Here is a 19,635-nt window from a genome sequence, read left to right as displayed (position 1 = left end):
TTCTGCACTTCTCTCTCTCCATTCTTCTCCCTTGCGCTCCTTCACGCCCACTCCTTCGCTAGCACCATCCCATCCCATCAGCGCGCCCCTCTTACCTCGCGCACCTCTGTCTTCCCGCCTCTAGCGCCCGGCACCCTGTTGTCTACCACCTACTACGTGACACACGGTCACCAGATACCACCACCACCACCACCTTGGCCAACCTGTCCCTGATTTTCTCCATACCGCCATCTTGCCCATCATCACTCCATTTACTCTCTTCTCTCTCGTCAGCCCTGCGACCTTGCTGCAGCCTCAGCCTTACTCATCTGCTGCTCATATCCCGACCCCGGCTCCCAAGCGCTTTATTGCCCGCAATTACCACCGACGACACCTTTAAACACCTCCTACTCCCTGCGAACGCCCAAGACTGAGCTCCCACTCTCCAGCTCCTCGACCTGGTCCGCCTTCTTGCGTCATGGCCTTTCAGCAGCCACGGCGCCCGCCTGTCGCTCGCCCACTGTCTTACACCTCGCCCCCGCCGCAAGAGCAAGCCGAACCCTCGCAGCAGACATCTCCCCACCGCAAGCGCTCTCTCGACGAGTCCGAGGAATGGGTCCTCTTCAGTCCCTCGGTTGCTGGCTCCGCCGGCCGCACCCACACCACCTCGACCGAGCGGACGCCACGAACCGCTGGCCTGTCCCGCCTGAGCGACTTTGGCTCGCTCGACACGGCCGCGCGGTCTGAGCAGCTCGACGACGACGATCTCGACGCCGACGACGCCGATGACAACGTCACCTGCCAGGGCACCGACCCCTCGGACGATGCTGAAGCTGAGCTGGACAGCTTGGACGACGGCTTACACGCGTTTCACGAGCCTGCGCAGCAGCTCGGCGACAGCAGCCAGACAGTCTTCCCCACCCACGATGGCTTTGGCACTTTTCCTGGGAGCAGCACCGCGGTGCAGGAGCAGATGATGCAGTTTGAAAAGTACAACAACTCTAGAAGACCAAAGCAAGCCCGGCGGCGGTCCAGTGTACAGCGAAGACTGGATGTACTTGAAGAGACGGAGGGCTATGAGCAAGACGAGCGGAGACAGCGCATAGAAAGATGGCGCCTGGAGCAGAGCCGCGCCCTTTTGGAAGAAATTGAGCGGGAGACGCGACGGCGCAGACGCATGAGTCGAGCCAGCATGGCCAAGTCTGTGGCTGCTGCGAGCACGGCGGGAGAGAGCAGCAGAGCAGCGTCGACGGCAACGTCGCGACAGGACCCTGCCGAGGATGCGTCGTTCTGGCGGCGCTTTACGAAAAAGGTCATCCGAGACCTCATGGGCATCGACGAGAACCTCCTCTCCGTCATTTTTGGCGAGTCATTACCGGCCGAGGCCGCTGCTTCGGGCTCATCTTCATCCGCCGAAGCTCAAGACGTGACGGCGTCGAGCGAGGTTCGCGATGCTCCCGAAATGGCTTTGGCCAGGCACGAGACTTGGGAGCACCGCCTGCTCGACCGCATAGCTCGCGAGCTTGGGATCCTCGTCTCGCAGCTGTCAGACCACCCAGGCGCCTTCAGCACCTATCTGCGGACGCAGGAACCGCTGGCGTACGCTGGCATGGCTGCTCAGACGGGGCATCAGACAGCGCGCCGGTCCAGCAACGTCTCAACCGCCGTCGAGTCTACCGCCACGTCAAACCAGTCGCAGTCGACGCCAAACATTCAGTTTCAACCGACTCTCCCCCCTCAAACAACAACGTACAGCGAAGCCTCGCTCTGGGGCATCGAGGAGGAACCCGAACCCCCTTATGCCGCCTACCACTCGACGTCTGCCGCCGCCGCCACCGCTGTCCAGCGTGATCGTGAATATTGGGAGCGCGACCTGGACGTGAAGATGGTCTTCAACTTCCTCAAAGACCGCTTCTCGTCGCGGCCGCCGTCGCCCGTCAACGACGGCGGCGCGAGCAGCGACAACGAAGATGGCGCAGCCGCAGGCCCGGTTCACCCTTTAGGCGGACGGAGCCATAGTCGCCGGCCCTCTTCTTCAGCTGCATCTCCCATCTATCGCCGCGACTCGTTTTTTCGTGACCACCACCTCCACCACCACCGCGCCGCCCTGATCCGCCACCATCACCCGCTCGTCTCGCGCAACCTGCACCACCGCACGCTGTCATCGTCCAACAACAACAACAACATTAACAACGCAAACACATCCTCAACCACCATCACGGTCCCCGTCGTCCCCGTCGCGCCCACCGAACCTACCACTCCCAGCGTCCCAGCCCCCATGTCCCGCAAAAACCTCCGCCGCTTCGACAACGCGGTCGCCGGTGCGGCGGGCGGTAGGCGCAGCAGCTGCGCCAGCCAGAGCACCCGCCGCAGCCGCAAGAGCGGCTCCAGCCGCAATTATTGGGATTTGGGCGGCAGTGGTGTTGGCAGTGCGGGACCCGCGGGGGGAGGGGTCGTCGCGGGCGTTACCATGGGGGAGGTGTAGTTGTGGATGTGGAGGGGGAGGGGAGGAGAGGGCAGAGGGGGTAGAGGTTAGATGGATGGATGGATGGTAGAAGAGAGAAGCGGGAGTCGGTGGAGTACAGAAGTCTTGGTTGATGGGGGTTGGGTAGATGGATGCTTTATTTCAGTCAGGGGGTTGGATTGGTTGGTTGCATGCACTGTGGCACGAGGCTCAAGCATCATGTACGGCGCGGCGTTTCTCTTGGACATTTAAGTATATATACGGACGGATACGGGTATGTAGCGTAGCGCGAGTGTTGTGGTAGCGTTAGCAGCGATTGGTGTCGTCTTGTTTTGGGGCGGTCAGGTCAACAACTTTTCTCACCTTTTTCTTCCTTTCCCCCCCTTTATCTCTCATAACCGTCCGTATCCCCTTTTTCTCAAGAATTCCTTCCTCTTTCTTTTCCCCACTTCTCCCTTTTCTCCTCCTCTCTCTCTTACCTCATACACCTTCTCCAACAAGCTCGACCATTTTCCTCCTTTGGCGATCGTCGACGCCCATGCCCTTGCCCATCCGTCCTTGATGGAGCAGGTTGATGGAGCAGGAGCAACGAACTCGTCCGCAAATGGTTTTTTGTACAGGATACGATACCTATTAGATATAATTACATACCCGTATAAGTATTTATACGCCCGAGACAAATTTCTGATTCGGTCTGGTGTGTGCTTTCTGGCGGCAAGCAAGCAAACACCCTTTGAGTTGGAAGAGATGCTTGATGTGGCAGAGATAAACCGGCGCCCAACTGTGTGGCGGAGATGGTGGTCTGGGTAGACGGATGGGTACTTGGGTACTTGATGAGGGCGTCGACGGTGTAGACTGGCTCTAGCCAAGGAAACGTTGAAAACGCGCGTTTCTTCCGCTATCTGGTGTGCTTTGGGTGGTTTGGTCTCCGCTGGCGAGGTGGTCTGCCGGCTTTGGGCTATTTTTTCATTATTGGATGCCGTGGACGTGGGAGTCGCTGGTGCTGGGTTCTCTGTTGACCACCTCAGCAAAACGGGAGGATTGCCGGTCATCTTCGCTTGGTTCGAGGTTGGATTTGGACACCACCTCTGCGGGTCTTTGCTTTTCACATGAATGGCAGTCTTGTTGTCATGCCAAAGAAAAGGAAAATAATGAGGCGAGAATCTGGAATCAAGTCTTTGACTGAGTGAGTATGCAGGCGGCAGGTGAGGCGCGTGCCGGCCGGCTGAAATTGGTGAGAAAGAATCAAGGTGAGATAGTTGAAAGAGCGTAAAGTCTAAGAGGTGCTTACTGCTTTTCAAAAGACGGACAAGATGCGGGCGGTGATGCATTTAGGGGGAGGGTTGGTATCACAGGCACCACGGACAAGAAAGAGTAAGCGAGGCAGGACTGACAGTCGTGCATCGCACACCTTCTCCGACAACTGCTTTCTTTGCCGTCTCAGCGTCGCAACAACTTATCAAACCACGACGACGCGCAAAAGCGATCCATCACAATCCGAACATGAATGAGCAGCCGCGTGTCGCCGTCCACGTCTTTGCAGGGTGTCTATCCGTGCCTAGACTTTTCGGCCGTCGTTGGCACTCCAGCATCCTGTATCTTATCTCAACCTCCCACCGCGCCTCACTCACGACGGTCTCGACAACGACGACGACCATGAAGGAAGAGGGAATCTCGACGTCCGTCTGATCGATCGATCGATTATTTACCCGGACTATCTGAACGCCAATGCCTACCTACCATTCGATCAAGAGTGGCGAACGAACGACAGAGCAGAGGGCTAGGTAGGTAGGGGGCCGTCTTGCTCGAAGGGGTAGGAGACCCGCGCGTGTCGTCCTGCTGCTCCCATGGCGAGATCTGTGGTGTTGATTAGAGAAACAATGGCGCGAGTAATTACCCCGTCTACATTCCCCGCCCGCATGTTGCTGATTTGGTACACACGCAGATTGAATTCGAGAAACAGGTGGCGCGAAAAGTAGACGGACTTTGCGTTTCTGTGGTTTGGACGTTGGATCATGACCCCAGGTAGAGGAATCTCTCCATCTAGTTTCGGCAAATCAAGAGCCTGGGCATTGCTTAACCGGCAGTTGATATACTGGTGGTCTCCAAACGTTCGACATTCCTTTCAGCGTCCCCAGTTGCGCATCATGCCGCCCGCGATGCTATCAGATAAGACGCAATTCGCTCGCTCTCGCTCGCTCGCTCAATTGCGAGCCTGGTCGGCTCCCACCTTTGCCATCACCTACCTGCAAACACTTCTTTTCCTGGACGATCGGTAGTTGTTGTTCTCCTTCCTCCCTGGCCAGGGTTACAGTGGTGATAGCAAAAACCTGCCCTCCCTGGCCATGGTTACGCTTTGCCGAGACATGTCGACGTCGGTCTTGCCGACCAAGTCGAGGTTTTCCGACTTGGCTGGCTGCTGGTTTGCTGCGCCCTCAACAACCACAGTTGGTGTTTTCGTTGTTGTTTCGGTTCAGGGTCCCATCTTTCCGGACCACCCATCATGGTAGAGCTGAGCCATCGACCCGTCTCCTTTTTAAGAAGGGAGGGATGCCCACTCCACTCCTTTCTTCCGGGCTTTGAGGATCTCTGATTGTTTGTTTTTCTGTTGCCACTAGAAGCGGACGGCCATTTGCACGCCCGCAACGCCTCACTCCTTCATATCATGGCGCCCCACGACGAGACACTGAGAACGACCGAGTCTGCTGGCGACCAGCCACAGCAGACAGTCTCGCATGCGGACAATGAAAAAGCGCAATGGAGCGAAAAGACGACAGCACTGGCCACCACGTCGGCCGCCGACTCGAACGAGTCGTCGCCACGACCCTCTGACAGCGACAACAACAACCGCCAATACCACCGCCGCACCTTTTCCGAGACGGACGAAATCCTCGAGTCCGACTACTCGCCCGAAGAGTACAAGCTGCTGCTCAAAAAGATCGACCGCTACCTGCTGCCGCTCATGTGGTTCTGCTACGGCATCCAGCAGACGGACAAGACGGCCGTCAGCACGCAGGCGCTGTTCGGCATGCGCGAGGACACACACCTCGTCGGCCAGCAGTACTCGTGGCTCACGACCATCTTCTACCTGGCCTATGTGTGCGGCGAGTTTCCGTCCAACTTTTTGCTGCAGCGCTGGGCCCTGGGCAGGACTCTGAGCATCTACATGTTGTGCTGGGGTGAGTGGTGCGCTTGGTGACCATGTTCCCCGGTCTTGAGAATCTTTCTTCCCCTTTACTTGCGTCCCCTGAGCGACAATGGAGCTAACCACCCTCACCCAGGCATCTGCGTCATCTGCATCGCCGCGGCGCAAAACTGGACGCACCTGATGGTGCTGCGCGGGTTCCAAGGCTTCTTCGAATGCACCATCTCGCCGGGCTTCGTGCTGGTCATCAGCTCGTGGTACCGGACCGAGGAGCACGCGTCGCGGCAGCTCTTCTGGCAGAGCGCCAACGCCGGCTTCGGCATCATCTTCTCGCTCTGCATGTACGGCATCGGGTCGCACGCGGAAAAGTATGGCGGCCTAGCCGCCTGGCGCGCCATTTCGCTCTTCTTGGGCGCCGCGACGCTGCTGTTGAGTGTGGCGAGCTTTGTTTTGTTGGGCAGTCCCAAGGAGGTGTGGTGGATGAACAAGGATGAGAAGAGGATGGCGTGAGTTGTGTCCCTCTCCCCTTTTTGCTGCGCGTGTGGGTGATGGGCTATGTCGACTCGAGGGCGTGGTGCTGGAAAAGAGGAGGATGTATCCGCATGGGACAGGGGGCACTCAAGAGAGAAAAAATCCAAGCAGCCGCACCGCACGACATGCCCCTCATCACCCACCCCCTCCCCCCTCCCCCCTTCCTCGCCCCTTATCCCACCCAAACAATCAAAAAAGACCACCACTAACACCCCCACAGCGCCGCCCGCGTCGTCAAAAACAAATCCGGCCGCGACGTGACGGGCGTCAAATGGTCATGGCCACAAGTATCCGAAGCCTTCAAGGACCCGCAGCTGTACTTCTGCTGCTTCAACGCGTTCCTCTCGTCCGTTCCGAACGGCGGCCTCTCCGTCTTCGGCAGCCTCATGAACCAAAGCTTCGGCTTCACCAACCTGCAGGTCCTGCTGATGGACATCCCGCGGTCGGTCGTGTCGGTCATCATCTTTCTGATTGTGGGCATCTACACGCGCCGTGTTGCTAATCGCCGCATGTTCATCATGGCCTTTGCGACGCTGCCGCCCCTGGCCGGCTTTTTGGCCATGGCGCTCTTGCCTGATGCCCCCGAGTATAAGTGGGTGAAGTGGGGCATGTATCTCATGACGGTGCCGTTTGTGCTGGGGTTGTTTCTGGGTTGGACGTTGAGTAAGTCTCTCTCTCTCTCCCTCCCTTTCCCCCTCTCCCCACCATCCCGCAATCTTCGGCATGCCCCCCTTTTGTTCCATCCTTCCACTCAACGACTAACCCCCCTCCCCACCGCACAACAGTCTCGTCCAACGTCGCCGGCCGCACCAAAAAGACCATCATCAGCAGCGCCACCTTCATCGGCTACTGCACGGGCAACATGACGGGGTCGCAAATCTTCAAGGAGGCCGACGCCCCGCGCTACGTCCCGGGAACCATCGGCTGCGCCACGTGCTTCGCGCTGCAGTTCGTCCTCGTCGTGCTGTGGCGCCTGTACTACGTCTGGCAGAACAGGCGCCGCGATGCGGCTGCCCTGGCTAGTGGGTTGAGTCGGGAGCAGCAGGAGAGGGATGGTAGGGACATGGGAGAGCGCAATTTTACGGATTTGCAGAATGAGCATTTTAGGTATGCTATGTAGGTTGGTTGGTTGGTGGGTGGAGGGGAAGGGCCAGGGGAAGAGGGAGAGAGGGGAGAGAGGGGGTGGTGGGGGTGGGTAGACTAGGTTTGCCGAGTCCCAAAGAAAAGCCCGACTGTGACGATAGGATTAGAGTCGACGTTTTCGATTGGTTTTCTGGGGTATCTTTATACAAGAGCAGAACTTTTTTATCCCGAGCGGAGACGTAGCCATAAAAACTCACCCTCTTCTCGTCTTCCCATCCCCTTACTTGCCAGGCTCATTCGGTATTGTATTCATCACCCCTTCCTTTCCCGCGACCGACCGCCGCCTCACCGGCTCCAACGGCCCGCGGCCTTGACCTGAGCCCTATCCAGGCGGCGGCGCGGCGGCGACCTCGACGAAGCTCCCCGCCAAGCCATGCCAGCCCTGCGCTTCTTCTCCGCCGCGAGCTCCATGTTGCCGCGAACGCCGTCGCGCTTCGCCCATTCGCGCGGCTCTTGCGCAAACGCCCGGCGCACCAAGGGCCGCTCTCCTCCCTGGTCCTCTTGTGCTGCTGGCTTCTTGTTGCCACCTTCAGCTGGCGAGCGCCGCGTTTGAGGCTTGGGGTTTGCTTCTTGCGCCCGGCGGTCCTCTGCTGGGGCTACCCCTCCCTGCTGCTGCTGCCATGAGCACGGCTTCGGCCGGTTTTCAGTCTCGGAGCCTGCTTGGTCTAGCTGCGCCCACGGGGAGCGGCGCTCTGCTAGTCGCGAGTGTCGCTCCTCCCGTGGAGAGCGGCTGCTCTGCCCGTAGCTGGCGGGCTGCCCGGCGTGAGGCTGAGGCTGTGACGTCGCCTTCGACTGCTTCCGATTGTGCGTCGCGGCTTGACGCTCTGCGCGCCTGTCTGCTGCTGCGAACTCCTTCTGACGCTCTGCTGCTTCGATTTCCTCCTGACGGTCTTCTGCTTGTTTGCGCTTCTCTTCCGCTCGTTCGCGCTTGGCGACATCCCCCGGGTGCTGGCCCTTCTCGCGCCTCCGCTGCGCGACCGTCATCCAGCCGCGCTTGATCTCTGCGTCTTTGATTTCTGCGTCGGTGGCCCTGTCGGGCACGGCGCCGGCCTCCATGCGCGCGCGGAGGAAGGCGGCATAGTCTTTGGCGGCGGCGTCGTCGCGGAGCCTCGCTATGCGCTTGTTCCACACCTCGTCAATGTCCTCGCGATTTGGATGCGGCTGCTCTTCGAAGGAAAGGTTGCCATTGGGATGGACCTCGGGGGCCTTCGTGCCCCTCTCGCGCGCCGTGACGTTGAGGATCTTTGCCCACCCGCCGTCTGCCCTCTTTATGATGGCGGCCTTGAGGTCCAGCTGCTTGATGCGTTCCTGGGCGTTGCGACGAACGCGCTTGGATGGGCCCCCTACCTGGGCGGCAGCGCGAGACATGGCCTTGGCGTTTTCCTCGACGCGCTTTCCAGTGCTCTGCGCTGGCTTGGTCACGAATGTTTCCATCTCCCGCATGTCGTAGAAGCCGCGCCACATGCTGATGGCGATGCCGTTGCCGAGCGACGTCTTCGCTATCCTGTCCAGCCCGAAGTGGTTGACGATGACGTTGCCGCCGTCCTGGGTCCAAATGTAGTTCTTTCCGTCGACGACAGCGTCACGCGCGTAGTCCGGCAGCGGCCCGCAAATGTCAAAGTGCCGCAGCCCGTTGCGCGCCTTGTACGGCAGCCGGTCGCGGTGCGGGTCTCCCAAGTTGTAAGTGATCTTGACTTCGGGCGTCCTGTTACTGGCCCTTATCCCCGCATCCTTCCTATATTCCGCGTGCCGCTGCCTCGCTTCCAGAGCCTTTTGCTGCGACGCTTTTTGGTGTGCAAGCCGCGCCAGGCGCCGCGAGAAAACGTCTTGCACAACGGCCTCGAGCGGCGGCACGTCTCCGTTCTCCCCCAGCTGTTCTTGAACCCCGCCCACCTCCTCTTCTACCGCCTTCTCCTTCCCCTTGCCTTTCGCCGCCTTCGCCTCCTTCTTCATCCCCGTCATGCCGAGCTTTGGCCTCGTGCCAGTCCACAAAACCCTCCAAATTTCCCTCTCCGTCTCGGGCTTGCACACCCCGACCTGGACGCGGTAGAAGCACGTCGGCCCCAAGAACTCGGCCTGATACACCAGCCTGGGGGCGCTCTGCTTCTCCGTCGCCTTGCCGCCCCACACGGCCAGCGCCGCGGGCTGGATCAGGTCCTCAAACGGCCCAAACGGCTCGCACTGCGGCAGCCGGTTGGTCTCGGGGTCGCGCAGAGCCTTGCGCGCCGCCTTTCTCGCGGCTTGCGCTTCTCTTCGGCGCGCTATCATCGCCTGCCGCTCCGGGTCCGCGGCCGCGGCCTTCTGGGCCGCAGCCTTCGCGGCCCTCTGTGCCTTTCTTTCCGCCTTCGCGTCCGCCTTCGCGTCCGCCTTCGAGTCCGCCACTGGCTTGTCCTCCTGCCATTGTGCAGTTTGCGAGAAGCTCCGTTGTTCGCAGGGGAGCCCGTACGCTGGGGTTCGTGTGCGCCATTGTGGTATTGTCGAAGTGTGGATAGAAGCGGTGGCGAGGGCAGAGGTGTTGGTGATGCTGGCGAGATTGACACCGCGCCGCACTGCCAATGCGAGCCTCCAGCGGCTCGGGAGGCGCGCGATGGAGAGGGACAGCATCCCAATTCGAAGCGTCCAGCGACCAGATGTGTGTGTGTGTGTGAGACTGCCGCGTAAAGTTGTGGTTCCAAAGCTACATGATTTCTTCGGACGTGCTGGGGCAAGGCGGTAAGCTTTTCTGCCGGTCCTGGGAAGCGGGGGTTGTGATTGGCTGGGCTGCGGTGGTGAGCTGTGATTGGAGGAGAGCTGCTATGTAGTCCGCATTGGGCAACCTCAAGGTGAATAACTCTCCCACAATTTTGGAGAAGCTAGCTGCCTCATATATTTCTAAAGAGACTCGTTGCCTCCAGAGACTCAAAGTTGCGAAAACTCGGTGCGCCCGTATTGACGATGCCTCCACAGTTACTTTCAGGTTTGTTCTTAGCATTAACATTGAACATCTCAAAGCAACCTCCTGCGCCGATAAACACCAGCTATTAATGTTTTACAAGATGCTCTACAACCATAGGCAGGAAGAGGAGAGCCAAACTCTAGACTTCAGTTCTATGATTAAAGCTGTCATTGGAATCTATCTTTCTTTTCTCACTTGGTGTCGTCTTTGCTCGCTCTCTTAAAGGATAAAGCCAACCCATCTGACCCAAAACGCCCGCGTCTTTCCAGTAGTACTAGTGGTACATCTCAGGCAAAGGAATAAGAAAACAGTTCTTTTTATGCAGCGCCCGGCTCACGCAAAAGTCGTGATTGCGGTTGAAGGTGTCTAGAAGAGAGGAGAGGGGGTATCCAAATACGGCAACAAAGAACAAGAAAACGAAATACGGCCAGACGGCCCAACCCGAATGCGCCGACAACGTAAAACCAGTGAATCAAACAAAGGGAAATGGCCGCCAAGGGGATAGCCCAGTGGAAAGAAGAAGTGTCTGGTAGAGGCGTTTTTGAATTGGTCCTGTCGCGCTCCCGGCACTTGGATCGCAGGTGTTGAATGTCCTGCGTGAGGTGCGGCCGGAAGAAAGAAACTTGTTGAAGGCGATTTAAATGATTTCGTCGCGCTCCCAGCCCTTGGAGCGGAGGTGCTCGATGCCCTTTGACGGGTGCGGCTTGGCGGGATCCTTGTACTCCGCTACGTACGGGTTGGGATCGTGCTTCTGATCCAGGTTCGCCAGCGTGTGGTTAACCTCCCTCTGTACAATGTTAGAATTGATTTTTTTGGTGGTTGTAGAAAAGGTGGTAGACTCACGTGCTTCGATTCATCGGCCCTGATGTACAACAGCAGGTCTCGCATGGTGCGGTGGCCTTCAGGCATCCTCCAATAGTCGACGGCGATGGCGGGCGCCTCCATCTTCTCCCACATGGGCAGGCGGCCCGCATCCAGGTCCTCGAGCTCGCGCGTGTAGGTGATGACAGCCTCCTCCTCGAGGTATCCGACAAAGCGGTGGCAGGTCCTGGGCGAGACCAGGTAGGAGATGAACATGGCGTTGAAGAAGACGCCCTGGGCGCCGAGGACGAGCAGGCGCATGAAGGGGCCGGGCTCGGCCATCTTGAGGAAGGTGAGCAGGTGCATGCGCTCGTTGTACGACTCCTCGAGCAGCGTCTCGATCCAGCCGTTGTCGCGCTTCATGCGCCGCATGCTGTGCAGGTGGCGAAGCATGCCAGCAACCATGCCCGGCACTCCGGCCACCGATTCGAGGAAGACGTTGCGAATCAGGTACTTGCGCTCTGACATTTGGAAAGGCTCTCCGGCCTTGGAGTGTTTGTAGCCCGATGCTGTGTCGAGCCCCCAGCGCAGAACGCGCACCATGGTCATGGCGACCCAGTCCGACCATGTCTTTGTTTCGCGGTGCGAGATCTTGACCGCTTGCATCTGCTCAGGTGTGTAGCTGTGACAACATCAGCATTGATGCCTGATTGGTTGAAAGTTACGGGTTCCGGAAGAATGTCAACTCCAGAGCGTGACTGCTCGACTGCTGCGCACACCTGGCCCAACAGGTGTTTAATGCTTCCTGTAGGCCAGCGTTGAAGATCCTCAATGCTCTTTGAGGATATGAGTGTTCCATATTCCCACATTCTCCTCTTGCGCGGCAGTTCCGGCGCGGCAAATCCCAAAGTTGACACTTCCTCCAGCTCCATCGAGAGAAGCTTACATTGGATGGTCCCACGCGGCGGGCGTCTTGCGAACCTTTTGGGTTTCCTTTTCGGGAAAGAATTCCTTGATGACCATGGACTTTGTAGTGGAAAAGTGGCGTTTGCGACTGGCGACATTGTTCCATGGCTGGATGTGATACTGCTGCACAGCAATGGACGCGGGCCGGAGGCTCACGACCGTCACGCCCGACAGGCCATGGAGGGCTTTCAGCGCCTGGGTGGCGGTTGTCGTCGAGGTGAGCTTGGGGCAGGCGGTGGCTGCTCTCGTGGTGTACATTGGAGAGTTTGGTGTAGCAACGATGATTGATGTGGTGTTGTTTGTCTGCTGGTTGGGGGTACGGAAAAGGGAAAAGAGGCAGGGCGGCCAAGTAAATTTTATATCAAGCGTCGAAATGGAGGTGTACGGAGAGGGCAGGTAGGGCACGAAGACAAGTCGGATGGGCTCTGCTCAGCTGGCAGCCTGTGGCTGGGCACGGCATCGACAAAGACTGCCGAGGCGGCCGAAATAATGCTGCGGCAGTCATCTGGGCGACGGTCCGTTTGCGTCAGCGAGAGTTTCTGGTTTGTGGCAGCTCGGCGACCTCAGATTGCTCTCAGCCCGTGAGGCTCAGCCCGCCTCTTTGCCGCCCGGAACGGCTTAGCGTCGCCGACTGTTCCATGCCTCCGATCTTTCCCGCCAAACATGACGAAAACCGTCCGGCTTGCAATAGAAACCTGCTCACTCTGACCTCGTGCCCTCTACACGGCCTTCTTTTTTGTCAGCCTCGTTGTCTCTGTGTTGATTGACTTTCGCGTTCGCATTGCTTTGACGTCAGATGCACGCCGCCGTCATCTCCAACCTACACATGCTCTCTCTACTTGTTGTGCACAAACGGAGGCCGACTCTTCCGTTGGCTCCTCTTGAGGCTATATCCTGCGACTCATCCATTTCTGATGCACAGGTCGTACAACAGCCTCTCACTAAGAAGCGTCCTCAACGACCACAAGAAAAAACTTCATCTGACTGGCCTTCATCTCCAATCAACGGACACTTGCCGGCAACTTTTCCAACCACCGGTCCCACACCTTCGTTCCGTCCCGTCCCGTCTGCCGTGGGCATGCACATCAGATTAGATGCCCAGCAAGGCTCAAACTCGCGTCCGACGCTGGACCCTTCATTTTTCCAGAGGAAGGAGAACAGGGACGAAAAAATTTGTGCAGTAGTCTTCCGTTGTCTGGACCGATTTTTATACAGAGGAGCAATTGATGGCAATCATTACAACCCAAGAACATGACTAGACCACCACCGTCATCTTCTCAGCAAAGAATCACCGCCCGTGGTCAAGGTTAATGATTCCACGATCCTGTCCCAGAAAAAAAAAAAAAAATAAGAATAAATTTCCAAGCCCTTTCTTTCCCCTTGGACGATCCAGATCCATCAAACCCGTCACAGGTAGGCGAGTCCCGGGACGGCTTGAAGAGTCAAAGCTGGAGGTCCACACTCCACGCGAAAAACTAGGTACCTACGGGAAAGACTGGTAAACAGACGGGCCTTCTTCTCCCATGGCATCCCGAGACTCGGTCGATACGCCCACTGTAGGTAGGCAGGAGCAGTAGAGACTTCATTAGATTCGATAGTGTGGGACGATGTATGCGCAGACACTCCGTCTGAATACCATCACTACATGAACATTCCCCAACCCATCACCAGTGTCCCTAGGTAGGCACTCGTTCGCGCAGCAGTCAGCTCACAATAAGAAACCCACATACCCACCAGCAGAACCAAGCCATGAAGCAGTAGTATAAATAAGACTTTTTGATTCCATCCCACCTTCTACTTACTAGCCCATGCCATTGCCCATGCCCATGTCCTCCCTCCCGTCCTTGCCCTCTGCCTTTTCCCCAAGGCTACCGCTAAGCTTCGCCTATCCCCAACTACAATATCCATCTGTCCACCCATGCGAGGAGCCACAATCGCCCAAAACGCCCACGTCCAATCCCAACCAACGCCTCGGCGCACAATCATCTCTTTCTCCTCTCTTGCCCTTGCCCTGCTCCTCCTCAAACCCCATTCCTGCCCCACCGGCCCCAATCCGTCATTTGATGCATGGCGCCGCGACGGCCATGACAAACCTCGGCGAGGCCAACTTTGCCATCGCCCTCGCGGCCGGCGCAAAAGTCGTCGTATCGTTCCGGGTTGAGGTCGACGTGGGTGTTGAGGCAGACGACGGCGACCTCGTCGCCAAGGGGTCCAATGCGCGTCTTGTAGAAGGGACGGGTGTCTCTGCGAGAGGTGGACTTCCACGTCGCCTCGTCTGCGAAGTGGCGAGGATACTGGATTTTGGGTAGGTTGGGTAGGGATTGCGCGTCATGTGCAGGCTCGCGGGCCTGCGCGTTGCCGTCGTACAGGTTCGCGTTGCCTTCGTCGGGGTTGTTGAGGCATTCAGAACAGTCGGAGTCACTGCAGTCGCAAGAGCTCTCGCTCTGCTCCGCAACCGCGGCTGGTGAGGCTAGGATACTGACGCAGCTGCTATTGCAGCTGCACTTGCAACTGCAAATTTTTTCTGCGTTGTCGCAGCTGGTGCAGCTGCTGTTCGCAAACGAGCTGTATACAGAAAACATGACACCTTCGTGACGACGACGACGACGACGAGTCATAAAACGGGGTGGTTTGGGAGACGAGCCGCGGGTGCCCGAGCCGTCAAATGAGGCTTGCCGTCTGCTGAGCATTCCTTTCCAGTAAGGGGGATGGAGTTTTTCGTGACGGCACTGGACGGCACAGTGACGGCGATTGTGGCGCTGCTTGACCTCTTCTGCGTCCTTCCAGGGCTTTTTCCTGGCTTGAACCTTGAGACATTCGCAGCAGCTGCAGGTAGTGGTCGTAGGGGTCGTAGGGGATTGTTCGCTGTTGAAGAGGTTTGTGAGTAATAAGCGGACGATCTTTGCTTTTGAGTTTGCTTTTCTAGCCTTTCTAAGGTCGGATTTGGAATGAAGCTTGACTTGAGCAAGGGAAAGATGTTTTAGGATGCGGCGCCTTTTCTTCTCCTTCAGCCGTGAAGACTGCTCTGATGATTGGAACGACGACCAAGACGCATCCGAATGGCGAGGTTGTTCTGATGTTTGGCGTAACCAATGGGGCGTGGCCGGCTGCAAAGGCTGTTCTGGTGATTGGGATGGTGATGCGGGCTGGCAACAAGGTCCATTGCAATGTCTCTCCCGTCTGAGAAAGTGGGAGTACACCACATGCCTCAAGACAGTGTGAAGATTTCGATGCCCGCTCTCCAAAAAGGCCGTTACGGTTCTAAGAATTTCGTCTTTGTGGTTGATAAACGAGATGCCGCCTTCGGCAAAGAAGACACAGACATCCCAGGGCAGAGCAGCGGCCATTGGTTCGGAGAAGAGTCTTCAGGAGCCGCAGCACCAGACTCAACTCAGGCGATGTTCTTGGAAACGAAGCGAGGGGCGTAAGGCGTATGGTCGCGATGGCGATGGTTCTTATGATGACGGTCGTGGCGCGAGTCCCAGCTGTCGTCGTCGGAGCGCGAGGGAGGGGCGTGGGGCTTGTCTTCGATGCAGTGGAGGCACAGGAGGGCGCCGACAACGATGATGATAGCCTTGACAACCGTTTCCCGGCTCATTCTTGCTGATGCATCGGGGATATCTTTGAAGCACAAAAGTCGAGAGAGGAGAGAGAAAGGAGGTGAGAGACAAGGGCCGGCGGAAGAAAGTAAAACACAGGGTTGGTTCCAGGAATTTGAGAGTGCGAATTGACAGAGACAGAGGTCTGACGTGAACGATGTGGAGAACCAAAGCGCTCGAGTACCAGTGGCTGGCAACGAAGCTGGCGATTGTTGCGGAGCGGAGTGAGTTGGAGAGTTGTGGTCTAGGTAGGAGTGAGGAGGAGGGGGAGGGGTGGAGTTAGGTACACGGGCTGAAGGCGTGCAAAGAGGAGCAGGAGGACAGGAATCGCATGAAAGCACGACCCGATGCCATGAACAGAATCCCGCGGTTAGATTGGCATTGGTAGCGAATGAGAGAGGGCGGCTGATGCGAGCTTTTCTTGTCTACGGCAGGCGGGGACGACGATTCAGAAAGCGCGTCTGCGACTGCTCGCTCATGACGGGGAAATGGCAGCGTCAAATAGCCGCAAAGACAATCGCCATAGATGCACGGAGAGGGAGTGGGAAAAGTGGAGTGATGGTGGAAGAGAAAAGAAACTGGGGATAAGAAGGTCAAGAAGAATGCAGTGAAAAGTTGCAGGGGACATCGTGGGAGGGTCCGGTGAACTGCTTCCGCTCAGCCCAACGCGACCTGGTTGACGGTAGGCAGCGTCTCCGCAAAGTCGAATTGACTTTGTCTTTCAGGGAATAATTCTTGAATCCTGAGATGTATTGCGAGTAGATCTCCCGATTGATGCCAGACGCATTCCTGGCGGCCCATCCGCCATGATTTCTAGGTGGTGGCTGGCCGTCACAGTAACGGGGCTGGTAAGATGTCGTAGGGATCTAGCAAAATGATGCAATTCAGAATTTCGTCTCCAGTCGCAGCATTTCGCAAGTTAGGGCCTTGAAGGATTCCTAGGACAATCCCGCAGATTATCCAATAGCAGATTTCGACGGCTGCCCGGTATGCTAACAAGGCATCTAAGAACAAAGGGTGATTAGGGTCGTATGGTTAGCAGTCCACATCTCATCCTGAAAGAGCGGTTCACGGTGCAGTGGGCGCTGTCATTGACGAAGAGCAAGGGAAAGTCTCATGCCTCGGATTCTCGCTCTATTGCAAGTCCTACTGCACTAGCAGAACCGCCGTTGAGCCAGCACAAAACAGAAAGTCGCAACGCCTAGAGCCCATGAAGGTATTCCCATTGTCATTCAACCATTTTGTCCCAACCAAGCCTCAGCTAACGAATCTAAGCCTCGGTGGAGAAGGCCTCGGGGAAGCGGCGCATGTTCCTCTCGAGAGGACCGTGGTTGCTGAGGAACTGGACGTAGGCACCGTCGACCTTGACGGCACCGGCCTGGCGCTTGGCAACGTACTCCTCGCGGCGGAGGGGAGTGAAGCCCCAGTTCTTGGAGACGATGATCTTTTGGCGACCGGGGAACTTGTACTGCGAACGACGGAGAGCCTCAAGAGCGGTGGCGCGGTCTGGAAAGGCGTTAGCTTTGTTCCCGGTTACTCATTCGAGATACATACTGTTGTCCTTGGTGCGGATGGACAGAAGAATCTGGCCAATGTTGACACGGGCAACGGTGCCGTTGGGCTTGCCGAAAGCACCACGCATACCGGTCTGCAGTCTATCGGCACCGGCGCACGACAACATCTTGTTGATGCGGACGACGTGGTAGGGGTGAGCGCGGACGCGGAGGTGGAAAGACTCCTTTCCGGAAGTCTTGACCATGTACTTGTTGGCGCAAATACGGGCGGCTTCGAGAGCCTCGGAGCTCAGCTGCTCATACTCGTTGGAGACGAGGTGGACGCAGAGAGGGAACTCGTCGACGTTGGCGCGCTTACGACCGAGGTCGAAGATGCGAATCTTGGGGTCGGGGACACCACGGTTGAAGCGGGACTTGGGGTAGGGCTAAAAACTCCAAAGTCAGTCCCTTGATCTCAAAAGAAAACTCTCGAGCGAGCACGCTCGGACTATCGGCGGTGCTCGTGGCATTTGCCATCGTTCATCGCTCGACGGTCGGCGAGCCGCATTTCGTCGTCGTGAGAGCGGCGAGGGTCAAACGGACCTTGTTCTTGCAGTAGCGGTAGCAACGAGCAGGGCGACGGGCCATTTTGACGGTGTTGGCGGGGTTGCTGGTTGGGTGGTGAGGCTGTTGTCGTCGTCGTCGGGGAGCAAGAGGTTTTAGGACTGGATTGGTAATAGAACGTGTAGCGAGCCACATTTGGCACTAGTCCCGAAGCGGAAGAGATTGGTAATCACGCCCGCCACTCCAACAATGTAATCACTGCGGAGAGCACGGATTTAGGAGCTCTATCAGAACGATGACGCAGTCACATTTTCAACGTCGCTATTCTAAGCCTCAGCTTTGTAGACACGGACATTATCAAGGCACACAAGTCAAGCAGGCAGGAAGGCTAGCAGTTTTCATCGGACCATTGAACTTCATTTTTGATCTTGGGTACATTTGGGTATCCTCAACTCCGTGCTCAATAGACCCAGTTTGTGTCCTTTTTTCAACCTCTAGTCAACTGCATTTAAGCAGTGCTGGTGGAGAGAATGTCGCTGTCACCGGCGTCGAGGATGGCCATGGTGGAGCAGCGGAAGAGCTTACCGCAAGCGGTGCCAAGCTCGACTGTGGGGCGAACAAGTTAGCCAGTGTTTTCCCTCCAAAGTCCGATTGGGGACTTTTTCTCAGGGAGACTGGGGCCAGACGGTGTGCCATGTCTGGCCCATAGCCTTGTGGATGGGACCGGGGGTGTGTGTGAAGGCACGTACTGTTGGAGCCGCCGAAGTGGTGAACGTGAGTCTTGGCCAGCATGGCGTAGTACTCGAGCTCAGACTTGCGGAGGGGAGGAGTGTTGGCGGCGATGATGACCAGCTTGGCCTTGCCGGACCTCAGAGTCTTGAGCGTGCTCTTGTAGCCGAGGGTAACCTTTCCGGACTGTTGAGAGTTAGTGAGGGTTCAATGGTGTATCGCAAGAGAACGATTTCAAAAATCGTCGCATCACGATGCCATGCTTCCTTGTACTCTCTCAGCGCCCGGTGTCCGACTTTGCTCGTTCATTCCGACTGGTGTTTGCAGCAGTCCAAAATCGAGTAGTACTCATACAGCATTGCGACTGTAATGTGCAATCCGCCACCCAAATTTTCAACGAGAGCACTTGGAACCGGGCGCGAGAGTAACGAGGAAGCGACGCGATCGGGAGAAGTTATTTACCTTCATAACAAGCGCAAGGCTTCAAAAATGTCAGCACGAGTTGGATCTTTGGAGAGGCAAAAAAGCTTACCGCGAGTTGATGGAGTCGGCGGTCTTGTTCTTCTTGGGGGCCATTGTGACGGTAGTGGTTCGCAAAGACTAGAGGTCGGCGTTGAGGTTGAAGTCGCTGGTGGAGGAAAAGAGGTTGGTCGGGCAGATCGGTTTTCTCAGATGGCAGAGGCGCGGGTGCGAGAGGGAGAAGCTAGTACGGAAGAGGAGCGTTTGGCGAGCCAATCAGCGGGGACGGATGACCAGGGGCTTCGGCTGTCACGCACGGGCCGAAGATATAGCCCAGCTCACGTGCCGGTGAAGTGTCTTGGGACTTGGGCGCTGCCAGTGCCAGGGCAGTGCCACAGTCTGCACGGCCACCCAAAGTGAATTCACCATTGAGCCTGAGGCCAGTAATTACGGCTGTTCACCCAGTCATGTTGGCTGTGTAGAGAGATGAGACCTCTGTGACGACTTGTGGAGAAAAGCAATCATGGCTGTGCCCGAGGCCTGCAGTGGTTGTTCCAGCCCTACCACCTCGTCTGTCAAGGGCGAAATGCAGGGCCCCTCCGCGGCCTTGTCTGCGGCCTCTCTACTACTAGGAGTAGTACCACTCCATGGCAGCTCCCAGACCAGCAACTTGCTGTTTGCATGAAACGCCCGGCCTCTTCTCTCCCTAATTCAAGAGCCCTTTCCCGGCCATCTTTCTCGACTTCTTACCAACCTCCATCATCAAAACAACAAGACTTTACAACCAACGGCAATCCACTCCCACCTCCAACATAACACTTTGCGCC

General features: G+C 57.2%; 8 protein-coding genes across 8 annotated transcripts; 2 read left to right on the top strand and 6 right to left on the bottom strand.

Moving 5' to 3' along the window:
* Positions 1–457: 457 nt before the first annotated feature.
* On the top strand, positions 458–2,464 carry BKA78DRAFT_333457 (uncharacterized protein; the record flags this gene model as incomplete). The annotated part of the gene is made up of 2 exons (XM_066890081.1): positions 458–1,908; positions 1,939–2,464. The coding sequence occupies 2 exons, from the start codon at positions 458–460 to the stop codon at positions 2,462–2,464; spliced, it is 1,977 nt and encodes a 658-aa protein (XP_066739527.1).
* A 2-nt stretch (positions 2,465–2,466) lies between these two features.
* Positions 2,467–3,865, bottom strand: BKA78DRAFT_324551 (uncharacterized protein). The gene has a single exon (XM_066889302.1). It carries the CDS (start codon positions 3,772–3,774, stop codon positions 2,836–2,838), a length of 939 nt encoding a protein of 312 aa, XP_066739526.1. The 5' UTR covers positions 3,775–3,865; the 3' UTR covers positions 2,467–2,835.
* Positions 3,866–4,915: 1,050 nt separating this feature from the next.
* On the top strand, positions 4,916–7,274 carry BKA78DRAFT_37416 (major facilitator superfamily domain-containing protein). Its single transcript, XM_066892783.1, has 4 exons — positions 4,916–5,622; positions 5,725–6,094; positions 6,340–6,782; positions 6,905–7,274. The coding sequence occupies exons 1-4, from the start codon at positions 5,109–5,111 to the stop codon at positions 7,237–7,239; spliced, it is 1,662 nt and encodes a 553-aa protein (XP_066739525.1). The 5' UTR covers positions 4,916–5,108; the 3' UTR covers positions 7,240–7,274.
* Position 7,275: 1 nt separating this feature from the next.
* BKA78DRAFT_37417 (uncharacterized protein) lies at positions 7,276–9,915 on the bottom strand. Its single transcript, XM_066892785.1, has one exon. The coding sequence runs from the start codon at positions 9,864–9,866 to the stop codon at positions 7,548–7,550; it is 2,319 nt and encodes a 772-aa protein (XP_066739524.1). The 5' UTR covers positions 9,867–9,915; the 3' UTR covers positions 7,276–7,547.
* A 919-nt stretch (positions 9,916–10,834) lies between these two features.
* BKA78DRAFT_257636 (mitochondrial alternative oxidase) lies at positions 10,835–12,222 on the bottom strand (the record flags this gene model as incomplete). Its single annotated transcript, XM_066885206.1, has 3 exons — positions 10,835–10,984; positions 11,041–11,680; positions 11,945–12,222. The coding sequence occupies 3 exons, from the start codon at positions 12,220–12,222 to the stop codon at positions 10,835–10,837; spliced, it is 1,068 nt and encodes a 355-aa protein (XP_066739523.1).
* A 1,763-nt stretch (positions 12,223–13,985) lies between these two features.
* BKA78DRAFT_299215 (uncharacterized protein) lies at positions 13,986–15,311 on the bottom strand (the record flags this gene model as incomplete). Its single annotated transcript, XM_066887024.1, has 1 exon — positions 13,986–15,311. One exon carries the CDS (start codon positions 15,309–15,311, stop codon positions 13,986–13,988), a length of 1,326 nt encoding a protein of 441 aa, XP_066739522.1.
* Positions 15,312–16,833: 1,522 nt separating this feature from the next.
* On the bottom strand, positions 16,834–17,704 carry BKA78DRAFT_257489 (60S ribosomal protein uL16; the record flags this gene model as incomplete). Its single annotated transcript, XM_066885192.1, has 3 exons — positions 16,834–17,069; positions 17,118–17,502; positions 17,660–17,704. The coding sequence occupies 3 exons, from the start codon at positions 17,702–17,704 to the stop codon at positions 16,834–16,836; spliced, it is 666 nt and encodes a 221-aa protein (XP_066739521.1).
* Positions 17,705–17,915: 211 nt separating this feature from the next.
* Positions 17,916–19,022, bottom strand: BKA78DRAFT_324536 (60S ribosomal protein eL30). Its single transcript, XM_066889301.1, has 4 exons — positions 18,882–19,022; positions 18,812–18,830; positions 18,370–18,535; positions 17,916–18,226 (listed from the first exon to the last, which is right to left on the bottom strand). The coding sequence occupies exons 1-4, from the start codon at positions 18,923–18,925 to the stop codon at positions 18,129–18,131; spliced, it is 327 nt and encodes a 108-aa protein (XP_066739520.1). The 5' UTR covers positions 18,926–19,022; the 3' UTR covers positions 17,916–18,128.
* Positions 19,023–19,635: the final 613 nt, after the last annotated feature.

Source organism: Phyllosticta capitalensis (assembly GCF_038381095.1).
Source record: "Phyllosticta capitalensis strain CBS 128856 chromosome Unknown BKA78scaffold_11, whole genome shotgun sequence".
Lineage (NCBI taxonomy): Eukaryota > Fungi > Ascomycota > Dothideomycetes > Botryosphaeriales > Phyllostictaceae > Phyllosticta > Phyllosticta capitalensis.
This window is presented reverse-complemented; position numbering and strand designations above follow the sequence as displayed.